Source organism: Falco punctatus (genome assembly GCF_963210335.1).
Source record: "Falco punctatus genome assembly, chromosome: 4".
Classification (NCBI taxonomy): Eukaryota; Metazoa; Chordata; class Aves; order Falconiformes; family Falconidae; genus Falco; species Falco punctatus.
The window spans coordinates 4434398-4457944 of NC_137583.1; the positions used below are offsets into that span (position 1 = coordinate 4434398).

Genomic DNA, 23547 nt, shown 5'->3' on the forward strand with positions numbered 1-23547 from the left:
ATCTAATTTTGAGCACCAATATGAGCACCAGCTTCTCAGTGATAAGTTCTTACACAGGGAAATTTGTATCTTAAAGTTGTCACTATATTGAGAAAGAGAGCAGAGGGTGGAAAGAGAGCCATGCCTTTTTTTTCTCTTTTTATAAGGGTTCTTGGTTTCCTTTAAGGCATGAGCTCCACTGAAGGTAGCTACCTGTCAGTTAGCCTCTTGGACAATCTCCTGCCTAAATCAGATTTCAGCACAACCAGCCCAGGTAAGCGTGCGTTCACACACGCTCCGGCTGTCTGACTTCCTACGCACAACCCAAGTCCCCGCTCTGAGGATGGTATTTCTGCCCTAGGCGTGCACACGAGTTGAAGGGGAAAAGGCAGAGCATCGTGGGACTTCACTGCAGAGTACAGCTCATAATTATGAATTGTTTCACGTTAGCATGAGATTTCATCTGTTACCCAAGTTAATACAAGACGGAAGGCTGTACTGCTTGACCACTTGTGCACAACAAAAACCCCTTTTAATCATACTGCTATGAAGAGATTTCAGCATGGAAGTCACCTTTCCAGGATTAAAAGCAACCCGTGCTGCTTAACAGAATCCAGATTCAAATCCAACTATTCATTTTTTTTTAAGCAGCAAAGACCAGGCAACTTACAGGGCGTAACACCTGTTATAATATAACAGGTTATATATTTTATATATATATATGTATATATATAAACATAATAGAATATGTTAAATTAGTTTCCCTGCCCCCTCCTCTCCGGGTATCGGAGCTCACAGCCGCGTGCCCGTAACCCTGTGATAGATCCCGAGCAAGCGCACCGAGGCACACCCCACCTGCAGCGGACGAGCCCCCCACAGGGGTCCAGCACTGGCCACCATGTCTCATCACAGCACTAGAATGAAGTCAAAGGTGACCAGCTCTTGCTTGTATCTAAAAAGCCTCACATACCTAAAAGGGTAGTAAAACTGCCTCAGAGGGTTTTCTTTGAAACACAAGCCAGGAGTAGCTACCGAGTTACCCGGCAGTCTCAGGAGAGCCTCAGACGACTGCCTTGAAAGTTTTCATCCCAAGCCATCTGCAAAAATGTTCTCTGAGAACAAGTCCTTGCGCTGAGATTATCGTTGTGCGGTACTCAGCCTCCCCCCTTACCGCCAGCGGTACGGACACAGCCACAATCCTGCAGGCCAGCGTGCACGTTCAGGTCAGCCTTAACTCTGCACTAACCCCACCATTACAGCCTTGGTCAAACTAAAAAAGAAGTTTGTCTTGCAGAAAAGGGGAAAACTACGACATTCTCTCACCACATGACAACCTCAAGCGCTCAAGAAGTGGTGGACTCCATTAAAAGCTTAAAATAAAATCAAGCCTGAAAGCTGAATGTAGGTTTTGCCTTGCTCAAAGGGAGCCAGTTCGCTCGCATCCAAGCCCAGCCCGACCCCTGCACCAACACCTCCCTCTTTAGAGCTCCAAATGAAGGAGATCGACACAAGAACAGACTATGCTGTATGGAGAGGGAAATCCCCCTGATCGTTTCCTTGGGAAAGGTAAATATGCCATCAACAGGGAGGGCTGGACCAAACCATTTTACTTTTCTGTAACTAGAGCCTACTAACTCCTATGATACCATACAGTTACCCAAGTTACATGCGTGAATTAAGACACAAGATGATACAGGCCACTTCTATCTTTTTAAACATCAAGACAAAAATCAAAAATGTTTGGTTTTTTACTAACAAAGTTACACTTACAATTTAAGAATCACCATCCACAGTCCTGCCTGGGTCAAGCAGAAAGCAGAACAGATTAAAGCAGGCATTCTTTGAAGTGTACACACTTCCCCCACTCCAAAACAGTCAATCAAATGCTTCTGCGTTATATATAAGGACGCAATACAAGAAAAGTCAATACACCTATTCTCCACAACAAGGAACCATTAATCATAACTCCTAGTAGGGAGTAAAAACCCCAAAGGGATACTCCTATGGCTGTGAACTCTTGCTTTACTGTCACCATGAGGAACTTCACACAAATAGCCCTACCTCCTCATGAAAGCCAGTCTAAGATGCAGTGCATGTATACAGCACACCACATGCGCGCCTGGGCATCCATGGTGCCAGTGCATCCTGGCACTCAAGCCAAAAATTTAAAATGATGATATATCAAGTTGTTTGGGATTTGAATAACAATGCTGGAATTTCATTTCTAGAGAAATACATGTCTGCCTCGCCGAGGAAACTATTAAGGGAACAAAAGACTATCAAGCAAAATGTAGTCTGAACCAGTTTCTACTTTGAAATCATTGGTGAAAGGAAGATGAAGTGAATGTAGCAAGGTAAGCAGCAAGAATGAAGAAGAATGATAGCTCGGCTCTGCAATCCCTCCACTGCAGCCATCGTGACTAGAATTGCTAAGAAGTCCCTCTGAATTTAGCACAATTACAACATCCCAGCTGCATTGCAGGGTGGGAGATTAATGCCTGTTTGCAACCCGCCCTGGACACACGATGCATGGACACTGTGCACGACCTGGAGCAGTCACAAGCACAAAGACTCAGACCTTTTACTTCAATTATATGCATAGAGCACAAGTGGCACCTACACCGTTTAGCTGTTAGCACAGTATCAAACAGTGCGTCCACAGAATATAGACTTAATAGTTACCTCTGCAAGGGGCTTGAGTGCACACGAAATTCCAAGAAGCCCTTAGGGTTCAATGCTATATGCGTCTACCCTACCATGTCAAAAGATACAGCACACACAAGCAAAAATAATTTCTAATATATTGTAACATATAAAATTTCACTTACTTTTAGTTTGTCAAAAATTCTTCTTGTGAAATACAACTTTCTAAATCCAGAAAAGCTGTATTAAGAGATCAAAATTGCAGAATGACATGACATACTTGAACCTAAACTGGAAGACAAACACTTGTTTAGAATCTCTCACACATATCCTTGACATTTTTCTGTATTTCCAGGATCATTAGTAGTGCACAGAAGACAACCAAACAGAAGATTTTATATTCCCCAAGCACAAGCAGAGAACTATTTCGTCCACAGAAAAAAAATGAAAAACAGAACATTGCTGCAGTGAAGCTCTGAAAGAAGGAACTTAAGAGTAGGCAGGTGAACAGAGGTCACGTTCACCTTGTTATTAAAATATCCCATTTCATATGTGCAACCAGCCCTAGCGAGATATTGAGGTCTACTGATCCAACAGCATGCAGTCCACTGCTAAAAAAACTGTCATGCTCCAGTGTGGCTCTTAAGCAGCAGGTCACACCTGGCAGGGGGCAAGGACTGCCCTTCAGCCTCTCCCACCATGACAAGAACGGCATTCCGGCTGATACTTCCCATTCACACCTTCATAAAGAAGTTACCATTCCAACAGGTCTTGTCTTATTATTTCAATCAATCATCGCTCTTCTAATTTAAATGCAATCAGAACTTGAAAGAGGTTCTTCTTTGGTTACAACAGCATCTCCTAGGCATGACAAATAATCATAGAATGTGTTTAATCATAGAATCACAGTTTGGGTTGGAAGACACCTTAAAGACCATCTAGTCTCACGCCCCTGCTGCGGGCAGGGACACACACACCCCCAGCCCAGGCTGCTCCCAGCCCCATCCAGCCTGGCCTTGGGCACTGCCAGGGATGGGGCACCCACAGCTGCCCTGGGCAGCCTGGGCCAGCACCTCACCATCCAAACGGTGAAGAAGTTCTTCTAATATCTAATCTAAATTTAACCTCTTCGTTAAAACCATTATCCCTTGTCCTATCACTACAGGCCCTACTTAAAAAGTCTGTCCCCCTCTTTTTTATAAGCCCCTTAGGTACCGGCAGCTGCTGTAAGGTCTCCCCAGAGCCTCCTCTTCCCCAGGCTGAACAACCCCAGCTCTCAGCCTGTCTCCATAGCAGAGGTGCTCCAGCCCTCTGATCATCTTTGTTGCCTCTGGACTGGCTCCAGCAGGTCCATGTCCTTCTTGTGCTGGGGGCCCCAGAGCTGGCTGCAGTACTGCAGGTGAGGTCTCACAGGAGCGCAGCAGAGGGGGAGCATCACCCCCCTCAACCTGCTGGCCATGCGGCTTGTGATGCGGCTCAGCATTCAGTCGTCTTTCTGGGTTGCAGGCGCACACGGCCGGCCCATGCTGAGTCTTATGTCCACCAACACCCCCAAGTCCTTCTACCTCAGGGCTGCTCTCAATCCATACTGCCCAGCCTGCATTGATCCTGGGGTTTGCCCTGACCCAGGTGCAAGACCCTGCCCTCGGCCTTGCTGAGTATCACAAGGTTCACATGGGCCCACTTAATGCAGAGGAACCTGGACAAGCTGGACAGCACCCCATCCCTCGAGTGTGCCAACCGCACCACTCAGCTTGGTGTCATCAGCGCACTTGCTGAGGGTGCGCTCAATCCTGCTGTCCATGTTGCCGACAAAGATGTGAAACAGCACCGGTCCCAGTACCAACCCTCAAGGAAAACCACTCAGCACTGGTTCCACTTGAACATCAAGCTGTTGACCGCTCAATTCCTTGAGTGTGACCATCCAGCCAATTCCTGATCCACTGAGGGCATCCGTCAAATCCATGCCTCTCCAGTTTAGAGACAAGGATGCCATGCAGGACAGATTTGTCCTTAGTGAAACCATGCTGGCTGTCACCAGTCCCCTCCTTATTTCCCACATGCTTCAGCCTAGTTCCCAGGAGGATCTGTTCCACGATCTTGCTGGGCACAGAGGTGGGACTGACCAGCCTGTAGTTTCCTGTGTCTTCCTTATTTCCCCGTTTAAAAGTGGGGGTTATGCTTCCCCCTTTGCAGTCAGTGGGAACTTCACCGACTGCCACGACGTCTCAAATAGGGTGGGCAGTGGCTGAGCCACATCATCCACCAGTTCTCTCGGGACCTGTGGATGCAGCTCATCAGGTCCCGTGAACTTGCGCACCATCAGGTTCCTTGGATGGTCTCGAACCCGAACGTCTCCCACAGCAGGTGGCCCTTCATCCTCCGGGTCCCTGCCTTTGCCACCTGGGCGGTGTGGCTGGAGCACTTGCCAGCGAAGGCTGAGGCAAAAGTCACCGAGTACCTCAGCCGCCTCCATGTCCCAGGTAACCAGCTCTCCCATTCCCTTCCAGAGAGGGCCCTCGTTTTCCCTAGTCTTCCTTTTACCACCAATGTACCTACAGAAGCTTTTCCCGTTGCCCTGGAAGTCCCTGGCCACATTTAATGTTCTCGGGGCTTTAGCTTTCCTGACCTGGTCCCTGGCTGCTCGGACAATTACCCTGTATTCCTCCCAGGCTACCTGTCCTTGCTTCCACCCTCTGTAGGCTTGTGTCCTGGGTTTGCCTCGGTCCAGGGGCTCCTTGTTCATTCCTGCAGGCGTCCTGGTGTGCCTCCTGGAGCTCCTCTTCCTTGGGACACCGCTCCTGAGCTTGGAGGAGGTGATCCTTGAATACTGACCTGCTATCTTGGTCCCTCTTCCTTCCAGGGCTTTACCCCATGATACTCTACCAAGCAGGTTCTCGAAGAGGCCATCTCTGGTAACCCTAACCTGGAGGCACTCCATTTTCACTGTAGCAGAAGCCAAGTTCCAAACGAGCTCTGCACTGTCACACAGGGATCCTCAGAGTGTTCACTTAAAGCTCACAAAATTTGCTTGATGCAAGTTTTAAAGACTATTTCAACAGTAAGTTGACTGAGACAATAATCTTATGAACTAAAAAAAAAGAAAACAACAACAAAAAAAAAAAGAGTCTTCTGTACTATGTAGGAGACCCAAGCTGGATTCCTCCTCCTGTTTTCCCAAATTTTAGAGAGCACACAAGAGTCATTGAAGCCTTTGAGAAATGGCAGCATGCTGGCCCTCTCAGGTGACCAGCCGATTAAGCAAGAGTGGTAGACACCGTTCAGTTCTCTAATTCTACTCTGAACCAATCAAGCAACTACAGAACTAAGTGTCATCTGTAATTAACTTCATTAATCAGCTTTCACACCTCCCGGACCGTACAACGATCCCTCAAGGCACTCCACAACAGAAAAGTACAGGATAAAACTAAAATCTTCCCAGGAGTTGGAATGTGATTATAAGGTAGCAGAGGTCTGAACACAGCAAAATGAAGGATCCGTTTTACAGAACTCAACTGCTTGAAAATTAGAAGTGGGAGAAGTTAACACAGGGTGGCCCAAATAGTTGTTTTAGCATCAATCCCAACAAACAGAAAGCATATTAACAACAGCTCAGTTAGTTTGCCAGTAATTCAAATACACAGCTTGGTGCATACCAGTTCAACACTGGCAGCCAGGAAATTCCACAGGGATTTGTTTACTATGGCAGCATTAGGAGAACTTGTTGATGACTGTTAGAAGTGCTACACAGCTCCATCCACCCAGCAAAAATAGTACAGCAAGTTCCAGAGGCTGCCAATGTGGAAATATGATATTTTAGAGACTCCACATATGATCCTCAAATTGTTTTAAGTGCTAACGCAAATGCACATTAGTACAAAGTTCAAGAAGTGGGTCATTATTCCACCTTGATCAATACTCGTTTCAACACACACAGACCTTCTGCTACTCAAGTTTACACCTAAATTTTAGATAAACCAAATAAAAGAACGCAAAGGGGCACAGTTGCAGAAATGAAGCTGCAGGACTAAGAAGCCATCTTCACAGTAAAGTGTTGTTCAAGTGGACAGAAAACTGGTAGAGGTGGCTTGGAAAAAAAAAACAAAAAAAACCACACACAAAACCCAAAGACACATACCCCCTGAAAAAAATAAATGGTCAAGTTCTTCTCTTCCTTGAAAACATGTTTGTGAAATTATGTCCACAAGATGGTGGTTCACATCCTTTAGGGAAGGGACTTCATTAGGCTGAAGTTTTTTGGAAGTGTTCCAGGCCAAGACCCTCCCAGCTCCCAGCCGCTCCCTTCCAGCACAGTTATCAGGTACCCTCTGACCGCCCCACATGTCAGCTAAACTCTCAGGGCAGAAATCAATTTGCAGAGATGGACACAACCAGCCCCCACAGCCTGGGAAAAGTGCTTACTGTTGGCAAGCTTGGCTGATCAACAGCACTTCAGACTGTTTACCTGATAGCTACGCGCTCCAATGCCCAAAAAAAAGCAATTAAAAGCTTCGAAGTACCAGTGGTCCACACCACCCACAGTTATTTTCAGCTAGCAGAAATCTAGCAAAGATGGGAGAAACTGACAAATGACAACTCCCAGCTGCATCTTAAATTATGAGAGAGGACAGGATTGTTTCCCCACCCTCCTTCCTCTGCTTTATTTGCCCAGTTATTCAGAATAAAGTGCTCTCTCCACACAGTAAATCTGAATTACCATGGTGCAGTAAAGGATGTATTTACATGTATGTTGTTGTCTCTACCAATGCTCGTTAGGGAAGTCTGACCAGCAATCTTAGTAACATGCAAATAACATGTATTATGTTTCAATCCATCACTATGGAGAGCTACTCAGTAGCTGTATTTTCCTTACCTAGCACAGCTGCAAGACTCAGTCCGCACAGACACCTCACAGCAGAGTCATTTCTCTCCTGTGTATATTTTAAAATGGTACTATTTGAGCAGAAAGTTTGCCTCTACACTTTAAGACACTAGAAGGAAAAATAAAGCAAACCTGAACTCATGACAAGCCTTCAGCTACATTCACAGTAGCTTTTCTAACGCTTTGGAGAGAGGCAGAAGCAGTACAGGCGCTGCTGTTCAGAAGCAGATCCGACACGGTGCGCGCAGAGCCCGGCAGCACCGTGAGCCATGGAGGGATGTGCCGGCAGATGGAGCGAAGCTGCCAGCACCGGAGTGCCGCTGCCTCGGGATGGGGGGGCTTGGGCCCCAGCCAGCACCACAGCCTTTGAGAAACAACAAGGCATTTCAGACCCAGCTGTTCAAAGAATGCAAGATTCATGTTTTCAGATGCTGCTGTGAAAGCCGGTCTGCTTTACAGTGTTGACCCTTTCAAAATATTTTGGGCACTCTGCAGCAACATTATTACTTTTACCTTACACTTATCATACAAATAACATCATTAAACCCAAACAAGTTTGTATATCGCGCCAAAGGAACCCAGGATTTATAAAACCTTGTGCGTCTCAAGCATGACACAATGCAATAATTTTTCACCTAAATCTCTAACAAGCCATTAGGAGAAGACTGATAATTTTAACATGGACTTGCCCATCTGTATAATCGCAATCATTGTCAGTGCTTAGTTTTGCCAGGGGCAAACAGGTCACCAGGTGGGACCAAAGGGACATACCTTACTCCTTCTTCTGCCCTTAATCACAACACCATGGTAATGGCCACAAAAGGGTGACAGTTCTCGTCCAGATTTCTAGCTAGTGCAAACCGGCACTTCTTCCACTGTAACACAGTAAACTACACCAGCTGAGAACTCTGGCATTTCAAAGAACTACCATGAAGAATCTACAGGAGGAGCCCCCTAGTAAAGGAAGAGGAAGGAAAAAAAAAAAGCAGCCCACAGCAGGGCCAGCTACCAAAGACCTAAAATCCAGCAGATCTTTAGGATCCATGCACCATCACATGCTGTCTCCTCAAATCACATTGTTCTATGGTACCAAAGCCTGCTCAGATTGTCCAAATTTCTAATGCAACAATTCTGCTGAGATGAACAGTACAATTAAGCAAGGATAGGGGCAGAATGAAATTACAACAACCTCATTCACAGGCTCGCTGAGCGAAGACGAAAGACAGGAGCACTGGCAAGAACAGCCTAAAAGTGTCTGCAGGCTGCAAACCACAAAAAAGGTGGAATTAATGGAATCGAGGGGGTTTGAGTAGGAACGATAGGATCACATTAGAGTAATGCAAGTGTGGGCTGCATATCAGGAAGTACTTCTGGCCTGCAAAATCCACTTACCTAAGAAGCTTCCCACACACCACCTTGGTGAACAGCATGAGATGACCTCCTTGCCACCGGCACGAAGGAGGCAGGAGCCCTCAGACGGAAGGTGGCTCTAAGTAACAAACAACCCATCTGTGTATAGGCTGCCTACTTTATAGGCAACTTTTCCCAAATTCGGGATTGTAATCCCAAACGAGCCATAAACTCAGGGGAAATTCACTGTGCTGTGCCACTTTGCAGGTCTGCTCAGCTGTACCACCCAGGGGCCCACAAACTTAAATAGTACCAAAATCAGAAGCACGGAGGAAATAGCGGCTGTTCCCAACCAGCCCCATACCTTTAGAAGGTCCCAGAGAAAGCCATGCACCTCTGCAACCGCTCTGTGAGGAAACTCAGCACCTCAGGGCCATGGTCAGGCATGCAACTGCAAACCCTGCACCGCAGTTCCTGTTTAGCATCACTGACCAGCACATGGATAAAAGCCACCTAGTTTTACTGGGTGTAAAAAACTGAATTAAACTTTTTAAGATGCTACTTTCAAGAAGCATTTAATAATCTACTATTTTAATTTTAAGAATTTACTCCCCATCAGTATGCTGTAAGAAAACACCTTGAAATACCTTGGGTTTTTCTGCATAGCTTCTGTGACCTGCCATTGCGTAAACACTTCCTACAGATACTACTTTGAGGATGCTGTATTTTGCTTCACGTTTACAAAAAAGCTGCACTTTATTTTTTGCTAGAAGACACCATCCCGAAGCACTGATGAAGATTTGTCTTCCTATGCAAATAACCAGGCCAACAATAATGCCAGTCAGGTTCAGAGCTGTGTATGTCCGTACCTCACATTCTCCCTAAGGGCCGTTATTTAGGTGGGTAAGGATGAAGTTTCACATCCCTCACTCAGCAGGAAGCCGAGCTCTCCACAAGCACCGTGCTTGGCACATTTGCAAAGAACAGGTCTGCTCTTTCTCGCCCTAACCCGTTTCTACGTAGTCCTTCAGTGCCACCCCTCTAACTTTAAAATGTTAAACCGTACCTTCTTGACAAGCAGGAATTACTATATTTACGACCACAGTAACGTTCAGGATTGACCCCAAAGCCACTGCCTTATAACAGCACACTGCTCCAGACCTCCTAGCTTCCCAGCAGAACTTACGGCCACGGCTGCTCCAGTTTGAGTATCGCTGTTTCTCACAGGCCATCACGCTGAACCCACAGCTGTTTTCTGGTACTAACCAGCAGACTGAGGCTCAGGTCTTCCTCACACACCTCTCGAGAAAGGGACAGTACCAGCACGCTGCTGGTGAACTACACGCATATATGGTACAGAGCATCACACACAGGCTCACTTTGGCGTGAGGGTTTTTTTGGAGGAAAGGGAAGAACATCTTCAGACATTCAGACTCACAGCAATTACAGCAGCTCTCATTTGCTTGCTGAGGACCTAGGATCCATAACCATTGCCAGAGATTTTCCACGAGCAGATCTTTGGAAGTGCATTCCAATTTCCTGGACAGTAAATTCATCAGGAAGACCAAAGCACTAACTAGCACGAAAACGTACTTGATTCTTCAGTTCAGAACACAAGAACTCCAAAGTTAGGAAGTGCAAAAGTTGTGTTCTGGGTCAGCAGAATAAAAGGCTTCATTACAGAAGGATTTCAAATCCACTGAGTACTTATTCCATAGGTCTGGTCTGCTTTAAATGGGACAGATTTACTTCATTTCAGGTTTTAAACCATCTTTAAACACACTGTGTATAAATGGGTTACTTTCTGCTGCATTGGTTTTTCTCTCCCAAAATAGCATGTATTTTTGCTGTTTTCTTTATGGACCGTGTTTTTCCTCCCTCCTCTGATTTCCCAGGAACTTTCTTGATACCAGCACACTATTTTGTTATCACTGTGCTTTCTGGCGCCACCGCTGCCCACCCGCCCACCCCCCCTTTTTTTTTTTTATTAATAATACAGTACATAAGTTTTCAAATTAATTTGTCTTTATGTGTTATCATTTAGCTTAACATCTAGCAGATATTTGTACAAGAATTTGTCAATATTTCAACTGAGATCCAAAATAATTTAGTTCAGTTTAGTTAGCAAGTTCATGTCTTATGACACATCCTCACACTATTGATTTCCTACTGCCTGCCAGAACAACAAATGCCTGTTCTAAGAGATGCTCGCTCATCTGCTGATGTACAAATCACACTGATGATGCTGAAATGAGTGCTTCAAAAGCAAAAGCACTCCCTTCAGTGTGAAATCCTTATTCTCATAGCTCAGTATTCATGCTGCTCCAGTTACAGACTGAAAACAGAATGTTTTAAGTTATTTGAGGATGGCAGTTCACATTCTGCCCAACTTCAGAATTACACCGTCCCTGCCTGCTACAGGAGTGACAGAACATGCAGCATGCTGCAGTAGCACCAGTGCAACCTTGGGGTCCCTGCTAAGACCATGTGCAAGGGGACATTCGGTGCCAAGAGTGACACACAAAGCCACAATCTCATTTTATGTAACCCATAAAGAAGCCTCCGCACATATCGCCAGAGCAACAACTTCCACTTCCTAAACTGCACTACTACTACCCTCAGTCTCAGCTGAGGTGTATCTTCTAAACACAGTGAGGACTTCTTAAAGCTCTGAGTCGTGACTGTTTTCCCCAGAGAACAAAGCCAGTCCTAGATTCATTTAAAAATAAATCAGTCAGGCCAGGTGCAGGATTTAGACTGAGTTGCAAATAACAGCCCTCTAAGATTGTTCTATCTCAGCAGACAATTATTCCCTACCTCCTGCTCGAACTCTTAGCAGGCACTCTCAGTGGAAAAGCAGCATGGTTTTTAACTTGATTAGGTTAAGTACAAATATCACTCCCTAAGCTGGTAACGTGCCAGTGCTGAATTTTCAGAGCTAGACAAAACTGTACTTGCATAGATGTGAGATGCTCCAGCACGTTTCTTTTTATGTATCTGCACCAAAAAGTGGATTACCAAAATGGATGAATTGAACACATCTTCCTCCCACTGAGGATCTGAGTTGTAGAAGTACTTGCTGTTTTCTCAAATGTTAAATGAAATTGATTACTAAAAATTAGTCTTCTGCAACTTAATGAGTTAAATACCTATTGTTATCTTTAACATGCTGATTCACTACATGTAACAAAGCCCTGTAATCAACTAATTATCCTCAATTCCAACTTGTGTATTTTAAGGTTGATTTGCACTCAGCAAACTACTACAAAAGTGAAGCAGCACCCAAACCTTTTGTGGTGTACCCTCCTGGCAGGTTGAAGAGCACATCTGCACCTGCTAATCCATCCCTCTGCTCTCCCCTCCCTCAGAGGGCAACCTACACAAAAGAAACTTTCCTTCTACTCTGGTCTGGTTTTTGGAAGGACACAAACCAGAGTATTTTTACCTTACTGGATGGGTGGGTTTTTTCTTCCAGAAGTCTACTACAGGGCTCATTAACAGTTCCCTAACCCACAAGAGATCCAGCTAAAGAATTTCTACAGATGTGCCAGCTTTTCCAATTTTTTGCAGCAGTCTTCAGCTATATATTCTTCCCATTGGACAAACTGAAAAGGTTGAGGACTTGTGGTTGTTTTTTTGTTGTTGTGTTTGGGTTTTTTCAAATCTTTTATTCAGTGTAAGACGCACTTATAGGCATATTATCTTGTATAAGATTTCCATGCTTCCTTTTGTATCACACAAGCTGACCACCACCTGGTAATAGGGAACAGCCGTCCTGACACTACAGCATCAGTGATCCGTATCCACTTTACAGAGGCTGAACTGCTGCAGACAGGAGTTTAAGCGGTTTAGAAAAAAAACCTGTTCCAGTCTCAAGGTACAAGCGCTATAGATTACTTCCTGTAAGTACTGATTTCTTGATGTATTTGACTAAGAGAAGCCTAGTTTCCTTTAAAAAGTGTTCAAGTGATTTTACCTTTGAAGTGCTGGAGGGTACGGGAGAGCACTGACTGCCACTGGTACCAGCGCACGAAGCAGCTCTGCTGCCTCTGGAAGAGGAGGGAGGTCTGTGACTGGGGGCAGGGGGCACAGGCGGGACACGCCACCTCACAAGCTGCCTCCCTCCTAACACCGGAGATCCCCAAAACAAGCATCACTGACACCCAATACTGAACTCCAGCAGCAAGGGATTCTTATTCCCCACGCAAAGATACACAAGGAGCATGTGACATCTAGTTCTGGGGAAACCGAGATGGAGCTTCTCAACACGAAGCCGCAGACACCCAGAACCCACGGTCTAGTTCTCAGAAAGCCAAGATAACTGTGAGACTGGGACAAGAGTTCAAAACAAGAGTATTTTTCTATTTTCCCAGCTGGAGACTTCCTCCATGTTTTGTATGACAGTAAACTGGTCCTGTGGGTGGCTTGGTGCCCCTGTTCCCGGTCAGCAGGAGCCCCAGCAGCCACAGCCCCCCACCCCCCCAGCTGGGGAGCCCACAGGTGGGACCCACACACACACACACAGCAAGGCAGGGTATCCTGGAGGAAAGAAGGGGCTCGCTCCCTGCAAAAGGAGGGGGACGACACCGCTGGACACAGGACGGCTGGGGAGGCAGCATGCCTCAGATGAAGGTGGCCCTGAAAACCTGACTCACCACAGACGGTACGTGGGCAGAGGGCCCAGGCCAGGGCCAGCCTCGCCAAGCGGGCTCTCTCCCCGTTTCCCCACTAAGCCCCACAGGCTGTGCCTCAGAGCAACACAACACTGCCATAAATATCCCAGATTAATTCTGATCCCAGCCTCAAATCCACTTAAGAGACTTAAAAGCCTCCAAGTCCCCCGAGCTGCCTGCCCAAAGAGAGCGCTGCAAACGAGTCATGGGCTGGAGCAGAGGAAATATTATCGAACAAGGCAAGCCATTTGTACAATTTCTGGTAATGTCGTTTGCAAGAGACAAATGGGACAAGATAGCCGAACGGACGCCTTGTGCTAGCAGCACTGCCACACAAAAAATCCTCGGGTACTGGACACAGATGCACAGGGTAGGAATTGTGTAAATAGCCCATACTTTCTGGAAATAGCTCTTTCGCCTTCTGGGATTGATTGTTAAATGACAGCATATGCTCTCCAGTCTGTTTAAAGAGCTATTTGCTTAGTTTTCATAGAGACATCTTTGTTAATTTAAAAAAAAAAAAAAAAAAAAAAAAGCCTGAAATGAGAACCCCGGCATCGCCAAAAAGCCCCGAAGCGTTAACGCTCCGACAGCAGGAAGGGAGCCGGGCAGGGAGCGCTGCTTCCCCCCCGCACGGGTGCGAGGCGCTGGGGAGCCGGGGCCGGCAAAGGGGGCCCCGAGTGACAGACGCCCCGTCCCCGTGCGCAGCCCCCGGCCCGACCCCCGAGCCAACGCGCCCTCAGCGCGCCGCAGCCGCAGGACCAGGCAGCAGCCGCTCCTGCCCCCACCCTGGGGGGGACCCCACGGTGCCGGCAACCCCCCGGGGCAGCCCCCTCCGCCACCCCCAGCGCCGCGGAAAGGGCGATGCAGCCAGGCCGGGAAGGGGGGGTGGGGGGGCGGGCTGTCCCGCTGCCCCCCGCCGCAGCGGAACCCCGACGGCAGCGCCCGAAGCGGGGCGTCTCCCCCCTCGCACCCCTCGGCGGGTCGGGCGGTCCGGCTGCGCGGGGGGGCTGGGCCGGCAGCCGCCCCCCCCGGCTGGCGAGGAGCCCCCGCTGCCCGCTGGCCCGGCGTGGCGGAGCGTCCCGCACAGCCCCTTATGCAACCGGGCGCGCCCGGCTCCCCGCGGCGGCACGAACCGCCGGTGCAGCCGCGTGTGCGTTTGTACCGCGGGGCTGCGAACGGCCCCTTGCGCGGTGCCACAGCCGCTAAGCGGGCTCTCGGTACGATGCACGCTCTTCCCACTCGGCTCAAGAAAAACTAAATCTTAAATACTTTCCCGTAAGTAGCAGCACGTCGGGTAAGCGCCCCGACTGTAGTTACTGCTATTCCTGAATTCCTGCTCCTTCAGGATCGCGCGCAATTAAGCGGCTTTCCGCGCGCGGTAAAGAAGCGCACGATTAATTACAGCTTAGGGAGGCTGGGAAGAGACGCGAGGGCTGGGAGCGGACGCGGCCCAGAGACGGGCGAGCTGCCACCCGGCCGAGCCAGCCCGCGCGGTGGCCAGCTGCCAATGTTTACTGACCCCTCGCCGGGTCACTTTCGTTAGCGGCGGGAGCGCGGCTCCCCGCATCGCCGAGGGGCCTCGGCAGCCCCGCGGCCGAGGGGGGTGGGGGGTGGGGGGGTGGCAGCTCCATCCCGGGCTTCCCACTGCGGGGTGCAGGCCCGGCGGAGAAGGGCAGAGCTCGCCCCGCTCCTCCTAGCGCCCCACGGATGCTGCTGCGCCGGGAGGGTGGCGCGCCCGGAGCATCCCCCTACGGCCACCACCCCGGGCGGTGAGGGCTGCCCGGGTCCCGGAGCGCAGGGAAAGCCGCCAGCACGGCGGGCGGCGAAGCCTGCCCTAGGGAGCCCCGGCCGTGCTGCCGTGGCTCGGCACCCCCCACCCCGGGCCCGCTCTCCGCGGGATCCCTGCTGGAGAAGCGGTGAGGCACCGGCACCCGGGCGGGCTGGGGGGCAGGGGCTGGGGGCAATCCCCCCCGAAGCGGCCAGCTGCCCCCCGAGGGGACCGGCGCTCGCTCCCGAGCAGGGAGTCCCGCCGCTGCCCAGAGCTCACACCCGGGGCGGCTCTGGGAACCGAAGGCAGGAGGCGAAAGACGAAGGGAAGCCCCGCCACAGGAGAAGCCGCCTGGGGGAAAGGGGCACACGGACGCGGGCAGCACTTACTTTTCATGCTTCGCGTTCTCCTGGATGGCGCTCAGCACCCCCGGGTAGGCGGGGGGCCCGCCCTGCTGGAGCCTGCATGTGGCCAGGTGCCGGTGATGCTCGTCCTGGAGGCAGGCATTTTCGTGGTACAACTTGGCCACTTGCTGCTCCAGCTCGTCTATCCTCCGCTTCTGTTTCTCCAGCAGCTCCTGCTGCGTCTCGATAATCTTGTTCAGCTCCTTCAGGTACTCCGCCGCCTTGCTGGGGTTCTCCGCTGGGCTCTCCATGGCCTCCCCGCACCTCTCACCCTTCGCCGAGCAGGTGGGAGGCGCAGGTGCCAGCCAGCCCGCTCCACTGGGAACTTAAGCGAGAGGGAAGAAATAAATAACCCGCCGGAAACCGGCCCCCCTGCGCGCCCGCCGCTTCCCCTCTTAGAGCCGCGGCCGCCCAGGCGAGCGCAGGAGCGGCGCGCAGCGGCTCCCGGCCCGCGCCGCCATTGCTGCCGCGCGGTTCCCCACTGCCGAGCGAGGGCAGCGCCGGCGGGGACTGCCCAGCCGCCGCCGCCCGGAGCCCCGCCGCCGCTGCCGCACGGGCGCTGTCCCGCCCCGCCAGCGCCGCAGCCGGGTCAGCCCGTCGCCTGGCAGCGCCCGCGCCCCCGCCGAGCTCGCAGCCGGGCATGGGAGCCCCGCAGCCCGCCCCGCAGCCCCCGCAGCCCGCCCGGCCCTGCGGCGGCTCCCGGCGGCCCTGCCCGCTCCCGCGCCGGAGCCGCCCGCCCGCCGCTCCCCCGCCCCGGCCGCGCCGCGCTGCCGCCGCCGGGGCTGCGCGCTGAGGCGCCGCGGCTGCCCGCTCCGGGGGGCTGGCGGCTGGGGGGGGGGGCGTCCTCGCGGTCCCTGGCCCCCTTCCGCGGCCGCGGTGGGCGCCGCCAGCCCGTCCTCGCGGCGGCGGGGGGTGGGGGTGTGTGAGGGGGGTGGTGTGCGGCCCCGGGGAGCTCCGGCCCGCGGGTGGGGCAGGGCAGCCGTGCGGGGACCCCGCTCCGCGCAGCCCCGTGGGGGTGCAGGGCGACCCCCGCCGCTGCTGGGCCGCGGTGTTCAGTGGCGGAGCGGCACCGGGGGGTCCTGGCGCTGTGCCCGCCGCAGGGCCCCCCCTCGGCAGCCCCCGCCGTCGGGGCCGGAGCGCTGCCCGCCGGGGTGCGCCTGGGCAAGCTGCTGGGGTGGGGGTCCCCTTATCGTCCCAAGGGCGTGCCCGGTGGGAGCGCTTGGGAAAACCGGGAATAGGAAAGGGAAACGGGGAGACAGTGCAGGAAGAAGATAGGAAGGTGAAGGCGTGCTTTTCTCCTCCCATCCTCTCGATGACTCCTTCATTTTTTTTCCTCGTTTTTCTACCTCTTAAACTTTGCGAGTTTCCCACTAGCCACGTTTCCCAGAGAGGCGCTTTCTGCTGCCGGTGGAGCACAAGCCCTTTCTTGTGGCACCAGCCCTTGCTGGCATGTGCCAGCAGCCATGGCGCTTGGCCATGCCTGATGCAGCAAAGCAGGGAGGTGGGCACCCGGTGTCTCCGGGCTCTCTGTGGCCTCCTTGGTGTGAGGGGCTGGAGCTTCTTGGATGGAGCTCCAAAGCGCAGGGTGGATGTCCCGACTTCTCCCCCTCTTCTGCCTCTTACCGCCTGCTTGGCAACATAGGGAGAAGGGGCGTGGGGGAAGGATGAAGCCCAGAAACACAGAGGTTCATCCGGCAATTCTCATATTCGTTCTCATTTTAGGTAGAAACAAGTTATCATCAAACTTGTTACTTTTGCTGTGGACATACCCCCAATGAAGGGCTGTTGAAGTGACTGAAGCACGAAGTTCTCATTTCCAGCTGTAGGGAGGATCGTGAGTTCACAGAAAAGGCTTCAGCTGCTTTTTGAAGAGGCCGAGCTTCTCTTCCAATGACTCCATCAGTATTTTGCATTAGAATATTTTTTTCTTCAGTATACTATTTGCTCAGAATGTATTTGCTGAAGATCAGTTTGCTCTTTGTGGAAAGAAATGCTTATCGTAACATCTTGCTGAGGCAACCTGCATGGTAGTATTTGAGGCAGCCCAAATATTTGGCAGGGGTTACATTGACAAATACAGCAAGTGAACTTGTTTCTTACATGCAAAATAAAATGTAAGGTGAGATGCTCAAAACTCATTAATGTATCAGCAGACAATAAAAGCTTATTAAGCATTTCACAGAGAGGACAGCCAAAGTGAAACAGCAGTGGTTAGTAGAACTAGAATCCGTTTGAAAGCTATTTCAGGTAGAAATTCCTGAGTTCGTGGGACCCGTGCAGCCTTGCTAAAGAGGCACGAGCCGTTTTAAGTGTGATTACTTTCCTTCCTTCTTTTACAGATTACAAGGAAGTGCCTCGGTTCCCAAATGGCAAAGCTGTATCTTGTTCGGTGGCTTACAGTCTTGTTAGATAAGCTAACTGAGGAATAATAGCTTGTGAAGGGACTAGCTTCTCTTTCATGTCTGCTTGATTTTGGAGGGTTTGGGGTTTGTCAGGTTTTTTTGAGAGGATACCGGTAAAAAGATAATGAACTTGACCTGCCAGTCAGAAGCTCGGCTGCTTGTGCTGTCCCATAGAGGACATGGAGAAAAGCAAACCTACTGGAAACACTCTTCCCAGGAAACCATAAATTAAACTGGAAAATTTTAGTAAACCCTCAGAAAAGCCCTTGGGTTGGCACCTGGCTGCCAGGGCCATGTTCCCGGTGTGCTTGGCATGTCGCTGGCACTCGGCGTTTAGAAATGGGAGGGGGTGCTCTGTGTCTGAGGGATTGTTCCTCTGAGCCTCAAAAGGCCTGTGTGCTTCAGCACGCTCTGTAAATTAACAAGAGGTAAACTTAGAAGATAAGCATATTCATGGAATCAATAATATATTCAGTCTCTCTGTGTAAGACACAGATTGTAAAAGCAGATCCAGCTTGTTCAGATTTGCTCAGTTAGAAAATGAAGTGACATCAAGCCTAACCTTTTTAAATATGAAAATTGCCAAAATAGCATTTGTGTTACTTGCTAACGTCTTACCTCAGACTGTCCATTTTTATAAGCTAAGCAGCACATGGTTAATTCTTGCCTAGGAAGGTGCCAAGGAGGTCTTAAATATGAAAGGAAATGTTGCGCATTCAGTAAGTAGGATCCTCTTACTAATTCATTGCTAGCAATACATAAATATCCCATCACACTGTGGAAGAACTTCAGGATGGCCTTAATTTTAGGCTGTCTCAGGTCTTTATACTTTCTGGCAAATGAATACCCTGCAGAGTACCATTTGTGAGTGTAAGGGCGTTTGTTCCCATGTCCGATCCAAATTCTGATCGGGATTCAGGGAGATGTCTCTGCTGCTTGTGGGACTCCATATGCCGTTAGATGCCCCACAGAGATTGGGCACATGTGCCGGTCCAATTCTAAAAACCTGGCTCTTGTACTTGCTACATGCCTGTCTGACTGGGATGTCTGGTCAGATGTGAGTTTGTTGGACTGCATAAAAACTAAGCATAAAATGTTACTATCTCAAAAGCGATTTGGTGTGGCTAATAATGCCAGGAGTGAGCAAACAGCTGAAGTAATTTTGTCAAATACAAGACCAGGAGAAAGCCTCTGATACATATTTTCCATGTACAATTAATTAGGTCAGTATAATATAAAACACAAGAACCCAGAAGTCATGCAGTGATTTGTGCTCAATCTTAACTCTGCCCTCCATCTCTCTCTCAAAAATTTCTCTTGGAAGCCACTTCTTTCCTGCTTGCACTGTCGCCTGCTCTCCTCCCCCTTTACTTCTCTCCCTCTCTCCTTGGTTTTGCTGCATTGTCTTTAGACACTGAGGAACATTACCCTCTTGCCAGAGTTTATATGTAGGTACCCAATTCTTTCACACCATGTGCCTAGTGTGTGTGTACCCTAATAAGTGTGTGCCCTGTCTCAGAACGGGGTACTCCCCGTGCACCCAGAAGCGCTTGTTTGTCTCCAGCAGGCTGACAGTGGGGAAACAGCTGAGCGGTACCAGAAAAACCAACATTCTTTGTAGCCCATTTGCTGCACGCTTTTGAGATTCCTTGGAGAAGGAAGGCAATAGAAATCATGCTGCTGCCCTGGACCATTGCCTCGGTAGGGCATGTACTGCCTGCAAGACTGGTATTAAAAAAAAAAAAAAAACAACAACAACTAAACACAACACAAAACCAACACACAAACAAAACAACACCAAAAAAAGGCGGCACAACCTTAAAGACCTGAAGTCTTTTAGAAACTGGCTGCTTCTTTCCCCTCTCCTGGTTACGGATAACCCACTGTTAAAACCTGACATCTTACTTCTCTTATTGGTCTATCTGATTTCTACTTACAAGCATGGAACATCCTTGTGCCTTTTCCTACCACAAATCTTTCACAATAATCTCTTGTGAAATACGATCATAACACCGTTTAACTTGTTCTCGGATGAATGGAATGCACTGAGTCTCCCTCTTGTAAAAGGGAGATTGCTTGAGCAGCCTCGGTCAGCCCTGGAGTTCTCGGCGCACCCCGCGGTGCCTGAGCAGCTTGTATGGCAGTTGAACAATTAGGCTGTGCTTTTACCCTGACCAGCTTATAAACTATTTAAAGTATCACAAGCTAAGCATGACAAAGTTACAGGACCTATTTTGAGGCGTATACACAAGGCAGTAGAAAGTTCAATTATAATTTTTGGAGTGCTGATGCCAAGCCTACTGATCATCGCTGTTTGCGTGACTTGCCTTTTGATTTATGGAAGAAATGATAAATTGGCTCTTCTAGGTTACATAGCTTGATCTGGAAGTTTGCCTGCAGAGTTTGGTCCTGAGCTAATCCATCTAAATACCTAACTTTAACCGAGTCTTTAGCTCTAATGAGCCTTTCATAAAAGTATTTCCTTTGTATTTTTGTTAGTGTCTGTGAATTCTTTCTGTATATCTTGTTTTGATAAGCAGAATCAGGGAATGTTAGAAGGCAAAAAAAAAAAAAAACCAACGTGTCCTCTTGTTTGGAGTCCTTGGGAAAGTACTGTGGTTTTGAGTCCTGTAAATTAAAAAGCCCTGTTAGTGTAAGGTATCAAGCAACTCTAATATAAAAGCGTGGGATAAATTAGCAAGGAATATTTTGCTTCTTTGGGGAAAGAGGAAAAGTCAGTAATGGGCTTATAAAGGAAAGGGTATGCTGTTTAAAGAGATGGCTCATGGTTTTTCTTGGGGAGTGTAATGTGGCAGCAGCACTGAAGGCAAGGCGTACTGTGAGCCCCGGCTGGTGGGACAGATGCCACGTTCTAGCAAAGCGGGAGGAAGGGGGATAAAACCACATGGAGCACTTGCAAATGAAGCACCTGGCATGATCTGCAGAGGAGCTGCAAGACCCCTTCGTAAGCCCTTGGATCTCAGCAGTGCAAGGGCCTTGGTGCACGGGGAGTACCCCGTTCTCGGACGGGGAGCATGTATGTCTGTATTAGGGTACACACACACTCAGAACGGGAGCTGAAGCGGCGTCACTGAAGGTGGGCATAATGCTCCTGGTGCGCTGCAGCAGTCGGTGAGCGCTCCTCAGTTATGACAAGGAGAGGCAGGAACGGACACGTGACCAAAGGAGAAAAATACATGCTACGATATCAAATACTTAGTGTCAAGAGCAGATAGGTGCTGGAAGAAAACACTTCACATTAAACAGATGAACAGTACAGGCGTATTGGTGGGGCAAAAAAACTTAGACATGAGATTAGGAAGCTGGCTATTAAAGAGAGGAAAGTGAACAAATGAAACCCTCCCAAAACTGCAACTTCACAGATTCACTGAAAGCAAGGAGGAATATCAAATGCTAAAATATGCATCGGTGTGGTCCATCAGCATTTCTTGTAATTACATGATTTCATTGCAACATGCTTCTTTTTTTAAGCTTATAAAGCAATACGATATCATACACAATATCAAATACCTACACTTCAATATCAAAACACCCAAACCAAAGTTTTCTTGAAGTCTGTTCTACATAAAAACCTAATAAGCAAACTTGTTCATATAAATGTGTTGAAGGTTGGGGTTTTTGGGGGGGTGTTGTTTTTTTTAAAAAAACACTACTTAAAGGAATAATTACCTATTTTGCCAGAGTTAAATTCACCCACTATTTTCCATTTTAAGATGTTGTATTCCATTTTGATTCCATCCATTTCCATTCTAGTATTTTTCTGTAGTTAGTTGGAGTCAGTTTTTCCATGCTTACCATGTTGTTCAGATTGAATTATCTAGTGAATTTCAGCAAATTGTGCTTTTCAGAATAAGATTGTGAGAAAACATGAACATCAGATAAGGTTATTTTAAATAACCATAGGAACAGAAATTAGGCAAAAGTCAGAAGAAGCAACTGTGATAAAATATTAAATCCTCAGATATATGTATTTATTTTGCCACAGGTATTTTAAATTGGACACCTACATTGATGAACACTGATGATTTTTATCATTAATTTCTTGTTCTCATTTCACATCTGTAATTGGTGTGGTACTTACTAGGATGCTATGAAGAGAAACTCGCTTAGATGGCATAGTAATGTCTTTTACATTAGGAAAGAATTCTACCTTCAAAGAGAAGTTGAAATAGCAAAAAAATTAGACGATGGGGAAGCATCCTGAAAAATCATTATCAAATGGCATTTCCAATATGTATTCTGTTCATTCTGTCTGAGTCCAATGGATAAAATCACAAATAGTTTGAAAGCAGGGCATACCATTGTGTATATGTATATGATCAAAGAGAAGAATTTGTTGCATGGGTAATCCTAATTACAGCATTGAATAACTTCAGAAGGCTTGAAAATTCAGCCTCGCCTATTCTTTTAAGTAGTGTACCTCTCCATACCTCCTGGCTTATTTGAAATCTTGTATCCCTATAAATGATTTTAAACAATTAGTATTCAAAGTAAGGTGTACAGATCCATCAGGAAGCACTTAGGTGACTGAAAATGAAGGTTATGACAGAGGCTTAATATGTTCTTGCCATTTATAATGGTTTTTAGCTTGTGTGTTTGGATGGTTTAGTGAATCCTTGTCATCAACAAAATTTGGAGGGAACAAACCTATTTATTAATTTTGTATGAATTGCAACAGCATGTAAGCGGTGAAGGCTTGGGTTCCTGATCCTTTCATCCCATCCAGAACACCTTTTAATTGAGTGTGCTGTTATGTACATCTGATGTGGACCGTTTCACCTGCTTTTGCTAATTGTACAGCATCCCTAGGACAGCTACTCTATCTGCTGTCAAGATTGACATACCTCAGTATAACACTTCACTCTTTAATGCATGTTAGCAGCTGGAAATGGGCAATGTTAATTCAGGCAGTCATTAACTAAAAAGGTCACGAGCACATAATTATGGGTTGCTACTGAGAACCTCTAATCTCCAGTCCATCTCCAAACTCTGTCATAACAGACAAGAACTTTCCATCTTCCTATGTGCAACATGGGCGCTGCCATGCGTATGTCCCCGCAGCACGCCTTGAGGCTGCAAATCCTTTCCCACTAACAAAATGGTGCAGAGCAAAGCCCCCAAAGAACACCGTTACGTTTACACAGGGAAGTGTGCGGAGAGCTGGCTCCTGTCTCAGCAGTGAGCTATCAGCACCAGTGCAGCCCTGTGCTCAGCACTGCTGCCTCGCTGGGGTACGGCACCGTGCTGGCAGCTGCAGCCCCTGCAGCTCTGGAGCATCCCAAGGCACTGCTACTTCACAGATCCTGACATCGTCCTGTACAGTGAGATTCAACATGAGCTTCTGTGACAAAAACTAGCTAGGGAAAAAAGGGTCTCCTTAAAATCTGGACCTATAGCAAACACAGGATAGCTTTTCATCATT

General features: G+C 48.5%; 1 protein-coding gene across 3 annotated transcripts in view; it reads right to left on the bottom strand.

The window, feature by feature from the left end:
- Positions 1-21690, bottom strand: part of IQSEC1 (IQ motif and Sec7 domain ArfGEF 1) — a 357209-nt gene extending 335519 nt beyond the window's left edge. For all 3 annotated transcript variants that reach the window (XM_080386140.1, XM_080386139.1, XM_080386138.1), the window contains exon 1: positions 15688-21690. In XM_080386140.1, the coding sequence (XP_080242266.1) occupies positions 15688-15953 (266 nt within the window). In that variant the 5' untranslated portion in view covers positions 15954-21690. The remainder of the gene's footprint in view (positions 1-15687) is intronic.
- Between the last annotated feature and the right edge of the window lie 1857 nt (positions 21691-23547).